Source organism: Psammomys obesus, unplaced genomic scaffold (genome assembly GCF_907164565.1).
Source record: "Psammomys obesus unplaced genomic scaffold, mPsaObe1.curated_primary_1811, whole genome shotgun sequence".
Lineage (NCBI taxonomy): Eukaryota > Metazoa > Chordata > Mammalia > Rodentia > Muridae > Psammomys > Psammomys obesus.
Genome location: NW_026590342.1, coordinates 1 through 18,373, shown reverse-complemented (window position 1 = coordinate 18,373; position 18,373 = coordinate 1). Strand labels below are relative to the sequence as shown.

The window sequence follows — 18,373 nt, the reverse complement described above, 5'->3', positions numbered from 1 at the left end:
AGAAGGCCGAACCATGTCTGTTCAACTAACTCCTAAGCTGACGCTTACATTTCTGTTAAATACATTTTCACCTAGGGCAAATGGAGACCTCGGTGCAACAGACTGGCCACTGAACATGGGTCATCTAACAGCGCCCCTTCCCAGAGACGACTCTCCCATCACTTAGTCCTACCTGTATGTGTGTTCACTTCAGAGTCAGGTTAGCCCAGTGTGGCTACAGCAGGGCACTAGAGAGACAAGTGTCCTTGCCCTGTTGAGCTGTACTCCGTCTTGTTCAGGGTGTATTTCCAGCTTCTAGAACAATCTCTGGTAGTGGGTGTAACACAGAGCAGTGTGTGCCAAAGATTCCATCAGTGACAATCCTCAACAGGCCTAACGATTCCCCAAACTGATGCGATGCCATGCCGAGTTTAAACAGCAGTGTCCTGGCTAGCCCAGAAAAGGCCATTATGAAAACTCAGTAAAACCTTAAACATACTCTATTTTAACAGTTGGAGTAAGTAGTTTAAATAGCTTTAGGAATTTACTTTTTTGTGAAAAAAAAAAAAAAATAAAATAAACAAACAAAAAAAAGTGCGACATAGCCACAATCCTACCACAGGCAGCGAATGCCGTGTACATAAGGATTTAAAATTGATTTTTATTTGCAAAATTAAAAAAACCTAATCAGAGTTGTGGTCAGTCTTCTTTCTCCGTGTCCCTGCCTTTTCTTTGCCATGGTCTGTTCGCTGAGTCAGCCATTCCTTCTGGAGCTGCTTAAGCATGTCTGCAGTGAGGAGTCCTTGCTGCACCAGCCTAGATGCAAGGGGCAGCTCCTTGGCACTGGGGCTGACAGGCTCTTCAGCTTTACTCCCTGAGCTTTTGGTGCCACGTGTCCTTCTTGCTGGGCTCTTTGCAGTTCCTGAAAAACGTGACTGGTCCTCTCCTAATACGCCCTCCAGATTCAAAAGCTTGTGTGACTCGGAAATTTTAATCAGTTTGGTGATGTTGTGCACACCATCTTGGATAATGGTATCCAGCTCTTTCTGGAGACCTCGAACAAGGCTGGAGTCTGGAAACATATCCAGAAATCGGTAGCTGGGAAAAGAACAACGAGCATTAGAGCAGCAGCTCTGAGCCAAGTGTAACAATGCACGCACATCCTGACAACAGGATTGTTCACATTCCTTTTCTATTAGTACAGTGCCTTCGTGCAGCCTTTGTTTCTGCCCAGGCCTGAGGCTGTGTCTGAAGCCCACCTCAGGGGACTTTTTTTTTTTTTTTTCCTCCATGAAGCCTTGGTTGTCCTGGAACGAACTCTGTAGATCAGGCTGGCCTCCCAGAGATCCTCCTGACTCTTTCGTTAATCCTGAGTGCTCTGCTCTAGAGCAAAGGTTCTTGAAAATGTCAATACACAAGTTAGCATTGTTGAAATGCAGGACCTGGGCTGTTGAGATGGCTCAGAAGATAGAGGTGATTACTTCACAAAGCTGTGAGCTGAGTTAGAGCCACAGGGCCCACATAACATATGGAAGTAAAGAACCAACCCCACACAGTTGGCCTGATTGGAAGAAAATGCACCCTGCATGTGCAATCCCACCCACATCATACAAACCTGTACAAACATGTACACACACAGAGCAGTATTTTGTTTACTGCAGAGTTTAAGTCTAAATGGAGCTCAAGTCCTTTACTTCAGAACAGTACTCAAGGGATAGCAAAGCTCTCGATCAAGGACCACTCTTTCATTAGTGAGGCTATCTTAGGGACTCCTTTTCAGGAATGAGTATAAACTCAAGCACCTTTATGGAAAATACATAATACGTCGTGTATCTCCCTAACACGAAAGAGGAGAAGCCCACTTACAAAACTTTTACTTTGCCCCATGAGTTAGAAAATTGAGAGCATAGAAAAGAAAAGGTTTGTTACCTTAGCCATAGGTAAAGATCAAAGACATCATGGACAGCCTCAAGGTCCATGAGGTCTTTAATATTCTTAGGCGGAAGCAAAGGCCACTTGATGTACCGGCGTAACCATGCAAAGGTCAGGGGCTCATTCCTGCTGTACTGTCTGGCAAACTGAGAGGAAAGAAGAAAGCTTGGTAAAATAACCAGAATCCTCTTAGGTCTGTAATCACAGAGAAAAAGAAGTGGAGCCTGTAGACTGTGGCTGTTTCAAAAGATAGGCTAGCTTCCCTCCTAACTGACACTTTCCTATGTTCTAAAAAATGTATGCTTTGCAATCATTTATTTGACAAGGTCTTACATAGGCCAGGCTGGCCACAAAATTTCTATCTAACCAAGAAAAGCCTTGAATTCTGATTCTCTTGCTTCTACCTTCTGAGCACTGGCGTTATGGGAGTGTGCCACCAGGTTCAGCTTCAACAGTTTGTTTAAAATTAAAATGAGGCCATCAAGACTGACCCCTCAGGGAAGGGCCCTTGCTGATAAGTGTGATGAACTGAGTTTGGTCCCCAGAATCCAACTGACTTCTCAAAACCACGGTTCCAAGTGGCACCAGAGGCCATCAGCAAGACTGAGCTCCTTATAGTTCAGGACAGAGGAGGTACCAGAACAAGAACATTCTCTAGATTTCACACTCAACACAAGACCTAAACCGCTGATGACTTGCACTCTTCCAGGATCCTCCATCCTGGCAGAGGATCCTGTGTCACTGAAATTGTTGTTTGAGGAATGGTGTGAACAGGACCAAGGCCACAGGAACAAGCTCTAGTCATGTGAGCATTCAGTACCTGAAGACTGCCCCACAACCTCCCCCTTATCCTGGCTTTCCCACCAATGACATACTTGCAGGAAAAGACCTAAACCTAGACCTCTAAGACACACTGTTGAGGGAAAGGGAAACGGCAAATTGCAGAATTATTATTATTATAACAGTTATAGAAAAACACCATCAAAACAGAACTGAAATTTCTTCAGGTAGGTACGCAGGTAGGAATCATGTGGAACAACTCTAAGAGTAGGTCTGAGGCTGAGGATGGCAATTTTAACCTATCTGTAATGTGTTAATTTGGCATAACAAGTATTTGTGTACCATTTATATAATTTTACAATGACTGAAAAGGTAAATCCAGAAATACATTTAAATGAACTAGAGCTGATACACAGAATGAAGGCCTGTGGTAGAAATGGCAATAAGTCCAGACAGGAACCCTGAGTTTAGTGGCATGAGTGGCACCCCAGGATGGAGCACCAGGCATGTTAGGGCCCCTGTGGTTCAGCTCTGCTGCCCTTTCTCCTAGAATTCTGTGCTCTTCACAAGTCACACCACAGCCCAGTACAAATAGCTAAGAAGAAAAGACGCACAGTGCCACTGTCACCACTAAACCCTAATCCCTCCAAGCGCTCACTCAACTACGTGTTTCAGCTTACAGTGGCTACCATCCAGGCCCAAATACAAGGCAAAGTTATCTTTCAAAAATGACCAAGTCACTTTATGCTTAAGTTTTCACAAAGTCTCCTATTTCCAAGCATTTTCTTTTAACGGACAGAGTACTGTCTGGAGAAAAATGGATCAATTTGGAACAACTCAAAAGAGCATAGAGCTAAAGACATACCTGTAACAATGACGAGCAGACAAAAGGCTGTTTCTTATTGATGGGGGCTGTGCAGAACACATACCTCACCCGGAGACTTAGTGGAATATGCTGGATCAACTCTGCAGAGAACTTAAAATCATCCATATTGCAGACAAAATACTGTCCATCAACTTGTGCAAAGTCTACAAAAATATCCTGGGGAAAAATACACGTGAAATTATTCACTGCCTGGATGTGATATCCTCCTACTGGGTTTCAGTAAAGGACTAAAGTCCACAAAGGACGACCCCATTAGTCCCTAGCAGATCTCAGGAGAGCTGTGCTTCTCTGACTGCTCTCTAAAGCTGAGGCATTTCTCCCACCACCTTCCCTAACCTCAATTTCTTTAGAGACAGAGGCTCACTATGGCCCCTGGGCTAGCCTCCAACTCCAGGTCTCCAGCTTCAGGGTCCTGAGAGCTGGGCTTACAGGTGCGTACCAACACACCCAGATTTTGGAAGTTTCACCAGCAATAAAAATGCCATGTGTGGCAGCTGCACACAGCAGCCTGTCCTCCACTCTTGCCTACGCAGTGAGCCGGTTCTGACACGCCACGTCAACAATTTTAAAAGGAAAAATGAAAAGAGCTTCCACTTACAATGAGATTGGACAGCGTTGTCTCAGGGAGATGGTAGGCGAACATTTCGATCTGCTCAGCAGTTGGGTGAAGACCGGCGGCCTGCAGAGGAAAAGACAAGATCATCGTGAGCTTCATTTTCCTTCAGTTTTTGAAGGGCATTTTCATTTGAAACAATGTCCTACATTAGGCCAAGTTCTTACCATGCCAGGATTTCAGTAATATAGAGAAAAAGACATGATCATTTTAATAATTTACTGCAATTAGAAAAGCTGATAGGATTATGAAGATGGCAGACTACGTAGCCCTTTGTTATGTTTTAGCCAGATTTTTAGAATATATTAATGATCCAACAGAATATCAAAAATGTCTTCAAGGATGAAACAATTTTCCAAATTGCAATTCTCTCCATTGAATAAAATGGACAAGGCAACTCCATATATTTCAATGTGTGAGACAGAACACAAGAAAACATCTACTGTGGACACGAGTATATACTACTGTGCTAAGCAATGTCCACGGGTAAGTATGAGGAGGAAAGAGAGGAAATGGTGGGGGAAGAGAGAATCAGAAGATGCAAACTAGAAAGGTCGGATAAAGTCTAGAAAAGGGGCATACAGGAGAAAAGTAGGGCTGAGCATAAACTACATAGCAGCCACCCAGGAACCTATTACACTCAGGAACAGAAGTCCCGTCACCAGCCTTCACCCCATTTTCTCAGATATAGTTCCCTTTACATCATCTTACTGACAAATGAAATAAGCTACTAAAGTAGGTTTCTCAAAACTTAAAACTATTAAGTTAGCTTGCTTTAAAATGATTCAATTGAGTCCTTGCTTGCTTGTAACTGTATAGCTCAATGCTAAGTTTCTTCTCTACTGAAGCTTCTGTCCATTTTCCACTTTACTGACATGAATCTATGTGTACCCACAGCAAGGAAAATCAGGCCAGCTAAACCCACTGAATCCGGATCTTTTAGTTGTACACAATCCTCTAAAAGGTATTGATGCCTCTCTGAAACAGTAAAGGAAAGCCTTCTGTTTATTTACTTATGTTGGTGGGATGAGGGGCAGAGGATCCCTGAAACTGGAGTTACAGGTGGTTACGGAGGTTCCTGGTATGGTGCTAGGAACCAATCTCAGGTGCTTTGCAAAAGCAGTATGACCTTTGAACTGCTGAGTCATCTCTCCAGCCCGAAGGACAGCTTTCCTGTAAAGTCCAGCTGCCCTTCTGCTTCCATGCATTTGAGGCAGGAGCGACTGTCCTACCTACATGAAGCAGTTGTAGTGACATGTAGGCCTTACCTGTATAGGATCCACAGGTCTATTCAAAATCTCCTTCAACAAAGCCAAGTCCTTCTGGTACATTGTTGTAACCTCTCCCTCTTTAAATTGGGAGCTGAATCTGCCGGCTCTGCCTGCGATCTGCAGAGCTTGGGAGGTGGTGATCGGCTCTAGCTCCTTCTCTCCCTTTTCATTGATGCTGGGCTTTATAAGGGAGTAAAAAATAATTCTCCTTATGCTCCTGAAATAGAAATAAGAGTGACCCCACAGAGCACACACAGGCCTCTGTAACCTGGATCATCACATGTACTCAGTCCAAATCTCACTTAGGCCTTGTCTAATTTTGCAACTATTCAAAAAAGAAAAAAAAAGGGGGTGGGTGGGATGGAGAGATGATGGCTCAGGCGCTAAAAGCACTGGCTGCTCCTCCAGAAGACCCTAATTCTATTCTCAGCACTCACACAGCAGTTCACAACTATCTTGACCCCAGTGCTGGGGCATATAACAGGCAGACAAGTACTTCTACTTTTATAGAAATACATCAGGAAAATACTCATTCACATAAATAATTTAGTGGTTTTTTTTGTTTGTTTTTTTTTTTTTTAAGACAGGGTCTCTTTACATAGCCCTGGCTTTCCCAGAACTATGTAGAGCAGGCTGACCTTAAACTCAGAGTTCCACCTGTGTCTGCCTCCCTGAGTGCTGGGATTACAGGTGTGTGCCACCACACCTGGCTAACTTCTTTTTTTACTGTAAAGAAGGCAGGCACTGTGGCTCACACCTATAACCCTTGCACCAGGAAGCTGAGACAGGGGCAGACTGGGCTACACAAATGAGGCCAACCTTATTGATTCTGGCTGTAATGATGGCTCAGTTTAGGAGCACTGGCTGCTCCTGCAGAGGACTTGAGTTCAGTTTCCAGTACCCACATGGCAGCTCACAATGACCTGTAACTCTAGTTTCAGAGTTCGGGCCCCTCTGCACACGTGGTTCACGTTCATATCATGCAGACAAAACACTCGGACATAAAATTTGAAACAGTTTAAATCCTTTAAAAAAAAAAATCAAAACAACAAAGACAAACTGAGTGGTGCTAAGAGCTCCAGGTCAGCGTGGGCTACATGCTAAACCCACGGCAGGGCAATCTGGGCAACCCAGCAAGACTGCCCCAAACACAACAAGCACAGGCAGCCACCAAGAGCTCCTACGAGTTCTTTGAGTCTGAACAGTCTGGTCACTTTCATTTCCTAGAGAGAATAGTGCCGCACCTGGAGGCACCTGGACACCTGATGACTAAAAACCCAAAATAAAGCCAGGTAACAGCTGGTGTTTGTCTAGTAGGGGAAGCACTCCAAATCCCAGAGCTCTGTGATATTCTTGTTTATTTCCCCAACAAGTATAAAAGATAAAGCTCAAATTTACATTATTATTTCCATCCTAACCAATTAGAAAACTAAAGAAAAAAACAATCCTGCCATCTAACCCACTCTGTATTATAAACAAATGACTTACAAATTAAGTCCCATGCCAATTGCATCTGTGGCTACCAAGATTTTGCACGGATCACTGGGGTCATTAAACTTTCTTGCTTGAGCAAGTTTGGTCCCTGGAAGAAACAGTTCATGTTAATTCCATTTTTTCTCTTACTATGCTTTCTATACACATGTCAACCTAACTGGCAAAAGTGAGTGTCACAGTAAAGGAAGGCCAGTTATTACCAGGCGGGAGACTGCCGTATATCACAGCAGATTCCATTCCCCGGATTTCAATCTGTCGGCTCACAGAATAAATATCATTCTTGCTAAAACAGACAATGCAGTCCCCAGGCCGAAGGTTGTCTAAAGACTCCAGTGCATGATTCAGCACGGTAATGGGGGTGAGCCTCTCGTACTTCTGAACCTGCAATAAAGACACACATGGAAAAGTACACTCAGTCAGCAGCAGGGGGCCAGCCGCTGAAAAGCTTGCAAGGCACTCAACTGGAACTAAAGCTACTTCAGCAGCTCCTTTCAGGAGCAACACTTAGAAGCACTCATTTGATGCTGGGCTATCTTCAATTCTTGATACCGCTAAATTAATATTATTGTGTTGACATCCTTAAAGAACTTTAATGCACATTTATTTTCAGGACAATATGGCAGCTTCAGAAAGATTATTGACTGATATTTCTATTTTATGACACAGTAAAATAGTCCACTAAAACATGAGATCAGAGGCCTTCTGTGGTTTGCTGCAGACAGAGCCCAAAGCAGCAACATCCAGGATTTGAGTCTGCAATTTCTCCCATTGCATTCTAGTCCATCTCTCTCAAAGTAGAGCATGAAACTGTAACGGGCCAACCTAAGGCTAATCTTTACCAACAGGTAGACTGGATTTAGAGTCACCATGGACACAGATCTCTGGAAGGCCCACCTTAGATGTGGGTAACAGCAGCTAGGGTTCGGCGAGAACAGAAAACAAAGCTGGCTGATTTAATGTTAGCAGCTCTCAGCTTCTGACCCTGAAACGACATGCTAAGAGAAGCCCATCTGCCCTTCCACCTCATCAACTTTGTCTTAGCAATGAAAAAAGTAACAGATACAACTTTACTACCTTATTAAAGAATTTTGGTAAGGGAAAATAAGGGCAGTTTTTAGAGGAAACCAGTTTCTTACTCCTCTGTATCTGCCAAAAGGATGCAGACTAGACCTGATGACTGGAGAAACACAAAAGGCACCACTGTGGGATAAATAGGCCTTAGAACACACGAACTCAGGCTGGGTTTCAAACTCAACAGTCTGACTTACTTAGTTCTAAAGAGACTTATTCATCTGCTGTGGATGTAGTTCAGTGATAGGGCAAGGATAAGGTTCGATTCCCAGCACCACGAATAAGTAAACATATCTGGCTCTACACTCCAAAGATTTTTGTGAAAGTGAAAGCTAGAAAGCTGAGTGTGGTAGTTAGAATCCCAGCACTCAGGAAGCTGAGGCAGGAGATTGCCACGAATTTTGAGGCTGACCTGGGGTACACAGTGAGACCATATCTCAAAAACCAAAACCAAAACCAATGAACCAATGAAACTTACTCGTCCCCCCAAACAAACAAACAAACAAACAAACAAACCAACCAACCAGGAATTCTGTGAAATAAAGATTTCCCATGCTTAGAAGACATATGCGTCATGGCTTATCCATCAGAACTTCACATTATGAAATTCTACCATATATATGAGCCACTCAGCTAAAATAAGGATTTCCTTTTTGCCGAACTGTTTTAATTTTTCTAAAAAGGAAAAATTACGGGACTGGAGAAGTGGCTCAGTGGTTAAGAGCAATGGCAGCTCTTCCAGAGGACCCTCAATTCCCAGCACCCACATGGCAGCTCACAGCTGTCTGTAACTCCTGTTCCAGAGGATCTGACTGTCTCACACATGTAGGCAAAACACAAAAATGTACACAAAACAAAAACAAATGACTAATAAAAATGCTTTTTCGGACACATGCAAACAAGGGGTCTGCTTGTGCCAACTTCACACATGGTTCACTGCGCGCTCGCTCTGCAGCTGAGTGCTGATCTGCAGCCCAGTGCTGACACTGGAGCTCAGCTCTGCAGCGAGCCCGTGAGAACGGAGCCCATGGACCTTACCTCTACCTCCTCCCCAGTTGTGTACAGAAGCTCAGAGACCAGGTCAATAGCAGCAGACTCTCCGCACAAATGGACTTCCTCGGCACAGAGCCCTGTAAATGCACACAGGGGTTTACACTGCTCTCTTCTCTTCTAACGGCATTCAGACACCATATGCACAGAAAGCTGACGTGAAACAGATCAAGACGTTACCAGTGACTGTGAATATGCCAAGACAAACTTTCCTTTTTCCTTTTGAGGCAGCATCTTTTTTTTTTTTTTTTTAATTTTGTTTTGCTTTTCAAGACAGGGTTTCTCTGTGTAGCCATGGCAGACTCGCTTTGTAGACCAGGCTAGCCTTGAACTCACAATGATCCTCCTGCCTTTGCCTCCCTGAGTGCTGGGATTGAAGGTGTGTGCCACCATGACCAGACTGAGGCAGTATCTCAAGGTAGCCTGGGCTGGCCCTGAATTTGCTGTGTAGTCCATGATAATCCTCTCAATTCCTTATGGTCCTGCTTCCTCCTCCCATGTGCTGGGACAATGGGCTGTCCACCATACCTGGTTTATGTGGTTCTGGGAACAGCTTCATGCATGGCCTGCTGGAAGTACTCTACAAATGTCCCCAGTTGCAACCTAAGGATTAAACCCAGGGCCCTCCCATACTGGGAGAGTGCTCTACCACTGGTTGTGTTAACTTTATAATTTTGATTTTTAACTTAACTTTCCCAAGAAGAGAGGCAGCAGCAGCTGACTGAAACAGTGAGAGCACTCACCTAGCAGCGCTCTGGTCCAGGCCCATCCTCTGGCTGGGTCTCGAATCATCTGAATTTCATCTATCACAGCCACTTCATCTTAGAACAAAAGAGTCTCCATGAGCAAGAAAGCCACTTAAGCTCCAACACCAATTTCCCCCTCACCAGCGCCATGACCATGGCTTATTAAGCGCATCTTTTCTAGCAGCCCTGGTCTAAGTGGTTTGCTCCTCATACAAACCTATGCAGTTATCTCCATTTGACAGGAAAAGTAAACTGAGGTCCACAGAAGTTAGACAGCATGTGTAGGGATGAGATTCAAATCCAAGCCACACAGCACACAGAGCACTTTCCTGTCTCTATCTATCCCATTGGTTACAACCTCAGACACACCCTACTGACTCCACCTAACAGCAATGACCACACCAGCCTGAAGACAGCCTGATGGGTAATGCAGGGTGATTCCAGAGGACCTGAATCTGATGCACTCTTCTGAACTCTCGGGGCAACACAACTTACAATAAATCTTAGCCCAGCATGTTAGCATAGCACACATCTTTAATCCCAGCAGTATGGAGGCAGAGAGGCAGGTAGATCTCTATGAGGTTGAGACCAGCCCAGTCCACACAGCAAGTTCCAGGACAGCCAAGGATACAACACAAAGAAAGCAACACCACATCTACATGGTAGCAAAGGAGGAGGAAGAAACTATGTTTCTGGAGTGAGGAGTGGAGAGCCCTTCAGGATGCCAAAAGCGTCAGGAGGGGGCTCTGGGAGCAGCAGGTGCAGTGGTGCAGGGCTGGCTCTGCTCCTGCTTACAGGTGTTAACCCCTTCACCACGGGAAGTCAAGCCGCAGCGCGGCTTCCCTCTAATCCCAAATACTTCTAACCACATTACACGATTTCATTCTCCTCCAAATACCAAGGAATTGAGAGTCAAAGAAAGGTAATTTATACTGAAAACCAAATTAAAAATTACTCATCACATCATGATGAACAGACTAAAAAGCAGGAAGCAGAGACCACTTTGATTCTGTGTGCTATCTGCATGGTTATACTATATGACTTTTACAATACACTGAAAAATGTAAAACTATTTATTTGAAAAGCTGATTTTAAAAAGAAAAGCAAGCTATTAGTAAAATCCCATATGATTTTTACTATATTTAACATATTCACCTGAGTGCATACCCTATTATAACACATAACAAAATCTGAACACTGGCAAAGAAAGTCAAGAAAATATACACCACAGGGTTAATTAAAACTCACTGGGAGACAAGTGGGTCTGAAAAAAAAAAATATATATATATATATATATATGTGTGTTCTTTGTTTACTTGCACTTCAGTATTTTCAAAATTAAAGCCAGAAGTTCATTAATGCACTGTATAGAATACAGACTTTTGATTTCAGCACTAAGTATTGAACCCAGGGCCTTGCATTTATTAGGCAAGTGCTCTACAACTGAGTTACATTCCCAACCCATGGCCAAATTTAAACAACCTAAATATTTCTTAACAGGGAATGAAGAAATCTTGCCATAAAAAAAAGAATATTATGTAACAGTGTAAATGGATCTCAAATACACACACACACACACACACACACACACGTATATATGTGTGTATGTAACACAACCAGACTATGTCTGACTTACAATGTTTCACTATGTAGCCCTGGCTGTCCTGGAACTCAGACACCCACCTGCCTCTGCTCAAGTGCAGGGATTACTGCACTGGGATTCAATTTCATCCACAACAAAGGACCACAAGGATTCAGAAGCAAGCACGGTAAAGTTAGCTTAACGCTAAATATTTAGTGTACTGTTTTCTTCTAGATTTTTAACTATTCACCACAAAGCCCTATATCCTAAATTTAGTTATACTGAAAACCCCCAAGTCCTAGTTTTCTGAACAGCATATACATACAAGGAGTTGTAACATTGCACATCTCCACAGTACAAGAGACATGGGTGGCTTCTTTCCCCTCAGGCGCAACTGTCAGCCGCTCTTCACCTGTCACCAACTCACATGGCACATCCTGGAATGACAAAAAACAACCAAAAAACAAAACAAAACAAACCAGACTCATCTCTGACTTGAAAATGGTAACAAAAAGTAGCCTAGGGTTGAAAAGAACTTATTCCATTACTATCAAAATTATTTAAATAGCTGAATAAAATATTACCAAAGCTTAAGTTACATACTTCACACACACACACACACACACACACACACACACACACACGCAGAGCTACTTTGTTGTACAACTTAGACAAATCAGAAGAATCCTCAGTAGAAAAATTGTAGCAGTTCCTGTTTCTTGAGACAGAGTCTAATGTAGCCCAGGCTGGCCTCAAATTAACTATGTAACTATGATTTAAGCTTCTGATCCTCCAATTCACAAGTACTGGGATTATAGGCATGCATCAAGGAACCCAGCTAATAGTTCTGGTTCTGGCTTTGTTCTGCAGTAATACATGGTGAAACCAGGGTTTTGCCCAAGCCAGGCAAGTCGTCTACCACTAAGCTTTCTTTCTGCTCTTAAGCTTTTTTTGTTTGTTTTCTTTTTGAGACACGGTTTTTCTGTGTAGCCTTGGCTGTCCTAGACTATAGAACAGGCAGGCCTCAAATTCAAGAGATCTGTCTGCCTCTGCCTCCCAAGTGCTGGAAATACAGGCATGTGCCACAATGTCCTGCCTGTAGCTTGATTTTTGCTATTATGTGGGTTCTTCTTTCCCCCATGCTTTATCCCCCACACTCTGCCCTGATTTCACCCCATATCACTAGATAGAGAGGGAGAAAGAGGGATAGCTATTTGTGAATCTAATTTCTGTTTCTTCTTTGCTTGTAGCTGACCTTTGCTACTTTAGGGTTCGTTTTTTCCCACTCTCTATCCCCCTGGTTCCACCCCTATCACTACAAAGGAGAAAGAAGGATAGAGGAGAGAGGAGAGACAGAGATCTGAGATCTCATTTCTTTCTTCTTTGAGCACAACTACTATCAAACTGCAACCACTCCCCCTGAATGAACACCAACCACCCACCCTGTCTCCTGGGGCTCCAGCATTTATACACCCTCTGACAAATTCCCAGAATTCCAAATGTCACACAATCACAGAAACCATCCACAGCTCGTAAACCATGCCTCTGCTAGAGCACAGGGCAAATCATAGTCATCTGCCTGTCAGTCAGACAGTGTAAAGCAACCCCATATCCTCATACCTGGGATTAAAACAAAAACATATATTTATAACATTCCTATGTTTTGTAAAGAAACCAAAATTCCAGAATTCTCACTATACTGCTCTATCATCTTTCATTTTCTCTCTGTACATTTCAGCATTAATGGAGTTAATTCAATGAATGTGAATTGTTTCTATACTTAAGAACACTGTGAGGGAAGCCTGAGAATAAAAAGACATCTCAGTTTAACTCCCCCAGAAGAAGCAACATAAGGGGTGTGATACACTCATCGATTTTAGCCAGGAATGCAAGGCTCATCAGAATGAAGGATATTATGTGTTCAATCTAAGAAAGTCCAGGCAACAACTAACCTCCAGTATTTAAAAAATAAAGAACTCACAGGAGACAAAGATAGAATGAGGAACTCTGAGATCAGAATGGCCATGCCATGTGAGAATTGAAGATGGGATCTTAGGAGGGACCAGGGACATTGTTACTTGACAACTGACACACACACAAAAATGTACAATTTTATTTTTTAACTTATGTGCATGTGTGTGGTACCAGCAGAGGCTGGAAGAGGGTGCTAGATCCCTGGAGCAGGAGTGAGTGGCCCTGTGAGCTACCCTACATGGATCCTCTGCAAAAGCAACAAGTACTCTTAACCAGTGATGTCATTTCTTCAGCCCAATAAAACCTGAATTTGATTATGGATTAAGTATTAAATAATAGTAGACTATAAATTAAATATCCTTTCAGATAAATACACTAGTTATGTTAACAAAGAAAAAAACAAAACAAAAAAACTAACCAGGTCTTTGGTCTGAAATATCCCAAATGTATGGAAAAAGCATTATGTATTAAAAAAAAAAGTAATCTTTTAAATGCAGAATACAAATTATCTAAGCCAAATTGGATAACATCGCAGTATGCTATACTAAACAATATAAAATGGTCCATTTAGTGAAAGGATGCCTCAAACAAAATGGCCTCAAATCCAGTTTTGAAAGTGTGGCTCTAGTCCTGAGCATCAGTGTCTGACCCAAGACACTGGCAGCTAAACATCCCGGCAGAGCACTACATAAGCCAAGGAGGAGTTCAGAGCAACTTCCAACTAATTCATGCTCTCTTCCTGAAAAAGCAAGCAAATGCTATAAAAGGGGGCGGGGCAAAGCACATGAAGAGCTTGACAGAAGGCTCCACGTCATTTTCTGCAATTCTCGCTACATAAAACATTCAGTAATATTTCACTTCACTTTCTATACTAGGTGTTGCTGTTTTCACTTTTCTTTGATAGTTTTTGTTTGTTTTTTTGAGACAGGGGCTCCCTATGTAGCCCAGGCCTGCCTCTGGCCTCAAACTCAAGATCCTCCTGCGTCCACATTCCAAGTGCCGGGATCACGGGCCCCTTTCTCACATTTTCTCTGATCTAAGGATGCAGCATATGGATGGCATGTCAGAGTTTAGCCTCTCTTCCTCCCACTCGTAGTGACACCATCACCTCATACAACTGACAGCTTCAAGGTACACTCAAACAGGCATTTCTGTCCACAGTGAATTACTACGTATTTCTTTCCCCACATCCATCCTCACCCCAAGAAATGAAAAACTATCAAGGAAATGAGGAAACACTCGGCAGGGTACTGACAGCAGCATTGCTCTTCTCAAAGATCTCGTGCGCCAGCAGCTTCAGAGGGCCGCAGTACACTCCAGATTTCGCTGACAAGTATCTCTGGATTGCATGATAAGTCTTCCCACTGTTGGTGGGGCCCGAGTGAAATATTATCTTCCGTTGTATGGCTCTGGCTTCTGGGTACCTAAAACATGAGTAGGTAAAGAGCTTAAGTCTATTAACCTCATAATCCATTCTAGCAGTCTTTGCAAAATGAAGGGATGTATCAATGAAGGGATGTATAACCACATTAAAATACCAAGATTTCTCAGAATAGCACTTACTGGAGGACAGAAACCTCAGTGAGTATTTTGAATATCTCAATGTTATTGAAAACGGATTTAAACTGCCATCAGTCCCACAGATATGTTTACATCACTCCCACTGCTCGGAACCCAAAGACCCCTGTTGTTATAATGTTCCTCTGAAATGTATACACCTTACCCTTGTTCATTCAAATGCTGACTTCTCTCTCCCACTCTCTGGTTTGAATCCAGTCAGTGCATTGTGATACTTACATTGTGATACAAAGTTGAGGCATCCTGTCTCAACTTTGTGTAAACATGCCAAAATAAAGCAACTAGCCACAATGTTGAGCAATAGAGAGGAAGCAGGAAGAGAGGGAAGAGCCAAAGGACAGGAAGGTGGGAGGCAGAGAAGGAGAGGAGGGCAGAGGAGAGGCTGGGAGAACATATGCAGGAGGAGAGATCTTGGAACGACATGGAGAGATGGACTGGCCCTAATATATCAATAAGAGCAAGTATAATGTGGGAAATCTGAATGTTAGGAAACTATGAGGGCTTGGAGGTTTAGGATGGAGTAAATATTGCCCAGCATTGAGTTCTAGGTTAATTAAATAAATCATAGTCTCTGTGTGGTGATTTGGTTATACAGCTGTTCAGGATTAACAGCAAGCTTTACCATAAGATATATCAATAGTAAATATTAATCACCACCTACAACAGACCCCAAAGCAAATACTGAAGGCTTTGTAATTTCAGTGTTTATAAATACAGCGACTGAGCCTCTGCTCCTGGTGAGGAGAGAGGCCCTACTACGGAACTGGGCAAAATATCACAGTAGCTCATTGGGACAGAGGCAAAGGCGGTGAGGACTATTCTGAAGGAAGGAAGTACAGCAGATGGTCCTTATTGCATCCCACCAGGACACAGGGAGGTTGAACCCAAGAGGAAAGCAGTAATTGTCCTGAACAAGCAGGAGAGCAGACTTAGAGCTGCTGAAGTTGCTGAAATTAAAAAAAAAAAAAAAATTTAAAGACAGGGTTTCATGTAGCCTAGGTTAGCCTCCAACCTGCTATACAGCAAAGATCTATCTATCTATCTATCTATCTATCTATCTATCTATCTATCTATCTACTTATCCTTCTATCAAGCCATCCATCTATCCATTCTTCTTTTTTTTCCCCCTGGAGACAGGGTCTCTCTATGTAGCCCTGGCTGACATGGAACTATGTAGAACAGGCTGGCCTCAAACAGAGATTCTCCTTCCTCTGTCTACTGAGTGCTAGGACTAAAGTTGTACACCATTATAACCAGAAACTTTGAATTGTTAACTTCTCTGCCTCGCAAATGCTGAGATTACAGGCATGCACCACCATGCCTGGTCTGATGCAGCGCTGGGGATCAAATCCCAAGCTTTGTCTCTGCTTGAGAGTGCAGTCTGAATTTGAAAGGCAGAATGTTAAAGGGCAGAAAAGGTGAAGAGAGTGGGAGTCTTGATATCTGGGGATTCATGGGGTTCTGGCCAAGGGCCAAGGTGAGAACTGGCAGGGCCCAGAGAGCAGCCCACCAGATTGGAGCAGAGTATCCCAAAGGTGTCATAGCTAAGACCTAAGAGACAGTGCAGTTTCAGCCATGGGGAAAGAACTACTAATATTCAGGTAGTCAGCTAACCTATCAGGACAACCTTACAAAAGAAACGTCATTAGAAATCAGTCTCAAGGGGCTGAAGAGATGGCTCAGAGGTTAAGAGGATTTACTTCTCTTCCAGAGGACCCAGGTTCAATTCCCATCACCCACATGGCAGCTCACAACTGTCTGTAACTCCTGTTCCAGGGGATCTGACACTCTCATATATGTATCTCTATACATGCAGTCAAAGACCACTGTACATAAAACAAAAATAAGTATATTTAAAAAGAGAAAAAGAAAAAAGAAATCAGACTTAAGAAAACCTCAACCATCAGATGAAAGGAACACACCAGTGAAGTGTCTGACAGAATTAATTCCTTGGCTACTTTATTTTGTTTTTAGGAAAAACAAAATTTAGACTCCTTATTTTTTTTTTTTTAATCTAGTATAAAATAAAATAACCAACATTAGTTTCCCCAAATTCAGAAATTCCCTATCAGTAAATATAAGAACTAACCAGTTGGGTGGTATCCTCAAGTCACTGATTTTACGTAGATCATCCTTGCATTCCAATACAGGAAATATCTGTTTGGCATGTCTCAAGAAAAATGGAAATAAGTCGTCCACATGAGCTGTAAAATAACACAGTGCATTAGCATGCTTGCTCTGAATGGTACTCCGAATTTAGACCCCCAGTGCTCTGGAAACCACTTCTTTTGAGTGAGGTGTGCTGGACACTGCAGAGCTACAGACAAGTCCTGAGCAAGAGACCCCGTCTTTCCCTGGGACCCCACTCTCTATTCCTTCCTTCTTTAAACTACACTCACATTTCTGGCAAAACAAGAAACTAGCTGACAACTACCAACTACCCCAGTGTGAACATGCAAAGGTTAACACAGTGGGGAATTACACTAAGGAGCCTGGGTATACATTATAGATATGAACTTCTTTTTGTGAAATGTTTTGGGTAGGGAGGCTGTCAGGGCTTGAACCTAGAAATCTGTACACATGAAGCCCATGATCAAACCCTAAGCTACCCCTCTATCCCAGCTCAATGACATTTTTTGTTTGTTTGTTTTTTGTTTAATTTCAGAGACTACAGAGAACCAAGTAAGTTTTGTCTACACCTTAGTGTATCTGAGAGAAAAGTGGAGTAGGTCCCATTTGGCTACGTATGAGGTTCTTCTCCCACAGTGTCAGGCACAAGCTAAAGGTCTAAGGGTCAAACACATTTAACGCTATAATTAAGACGAAGATACCCATGGAAATCAAACAATAATTTGATTTCCTACTCTGTTTTGCTTTGAGACAGGGCCACACTATAGGCCAGACTAACCTGGAACCCAAATCCTGCCTCAGCCTCAGGAGGGATAGGACTAAGTAACCCACGATAACCAGTGTTTTGTTTTTCTTTTAGGATAAGAACTTTGTGAAGGAGAAGGAAGCCAATGGCAGTAGAAACAGATGAAAGGTGCCATGCACTAATTCTATTTGGCACAACAATTCCATCCATGGTGCTCACCTATGTTAACAGAACACAGATAACAATGGAGCAAAGACAGTCTACGCATGACTTACTAAGTAATGGAGGAGTGTGATGTAAAGGCACAGTGACTTATTTGGAGAGTACTTATTTATTGCCAGAACCTATTCTAAAACAACAGCCCAGATAGAGAAATAAACACTAAGTCTGGGAAAGCACACCCATTAATATTCTTAAGAGTCTCAGGGCTTGAGAGAAGGCTCAGGGCACATGAGCGTTCATTGTGCAAGCATAAGGACCTGAGTTCAGATCCCAGTTAAAAAGTGGGGTGAGGCTACCAGCACATCGTTAACCCCAGCTTT

The 18,373-nt window shown here is 42.9% G+C and overlaps 1 protein-coding gene across 2 annotated transcripts; it reads right to left on the bottom strand.

Moving 5' to 3' along the window:
- Window positions 1–620: 620 nt before the first annotated feature.
- Window positions 621–17,160, bottom strand: LOC129676523 (ATP-dependent RNA helicase SUPV3L1, mitochondrial; the record flags this gene model as incomplete). Of its 2 annotated transcripts, XM_055606909.1 has the most annotated exon segments (12): window positions 621–1,077; window positions 1,909–2,057; window positions 3,557–3,733; window positions 4,176–4,256; window positions 5,459–5,678; window positions 6,950–7,043; window positions 7,156–7,336; window positions 9,065–9,156; window positions 9,820–9,897; window positions 11,730–11,841; window positions 14,634–14,802; window positions 17,046–17,160. In XM_055606909.1, coding segments are annotated over 12 exon segments (1,883 nt in total), but the record flags the coding sequence as incomplete, so codon positions are not given.
- Between the last annotated feature and the right edge of the window lie 1,213 nt (window positions 17,161–18,373).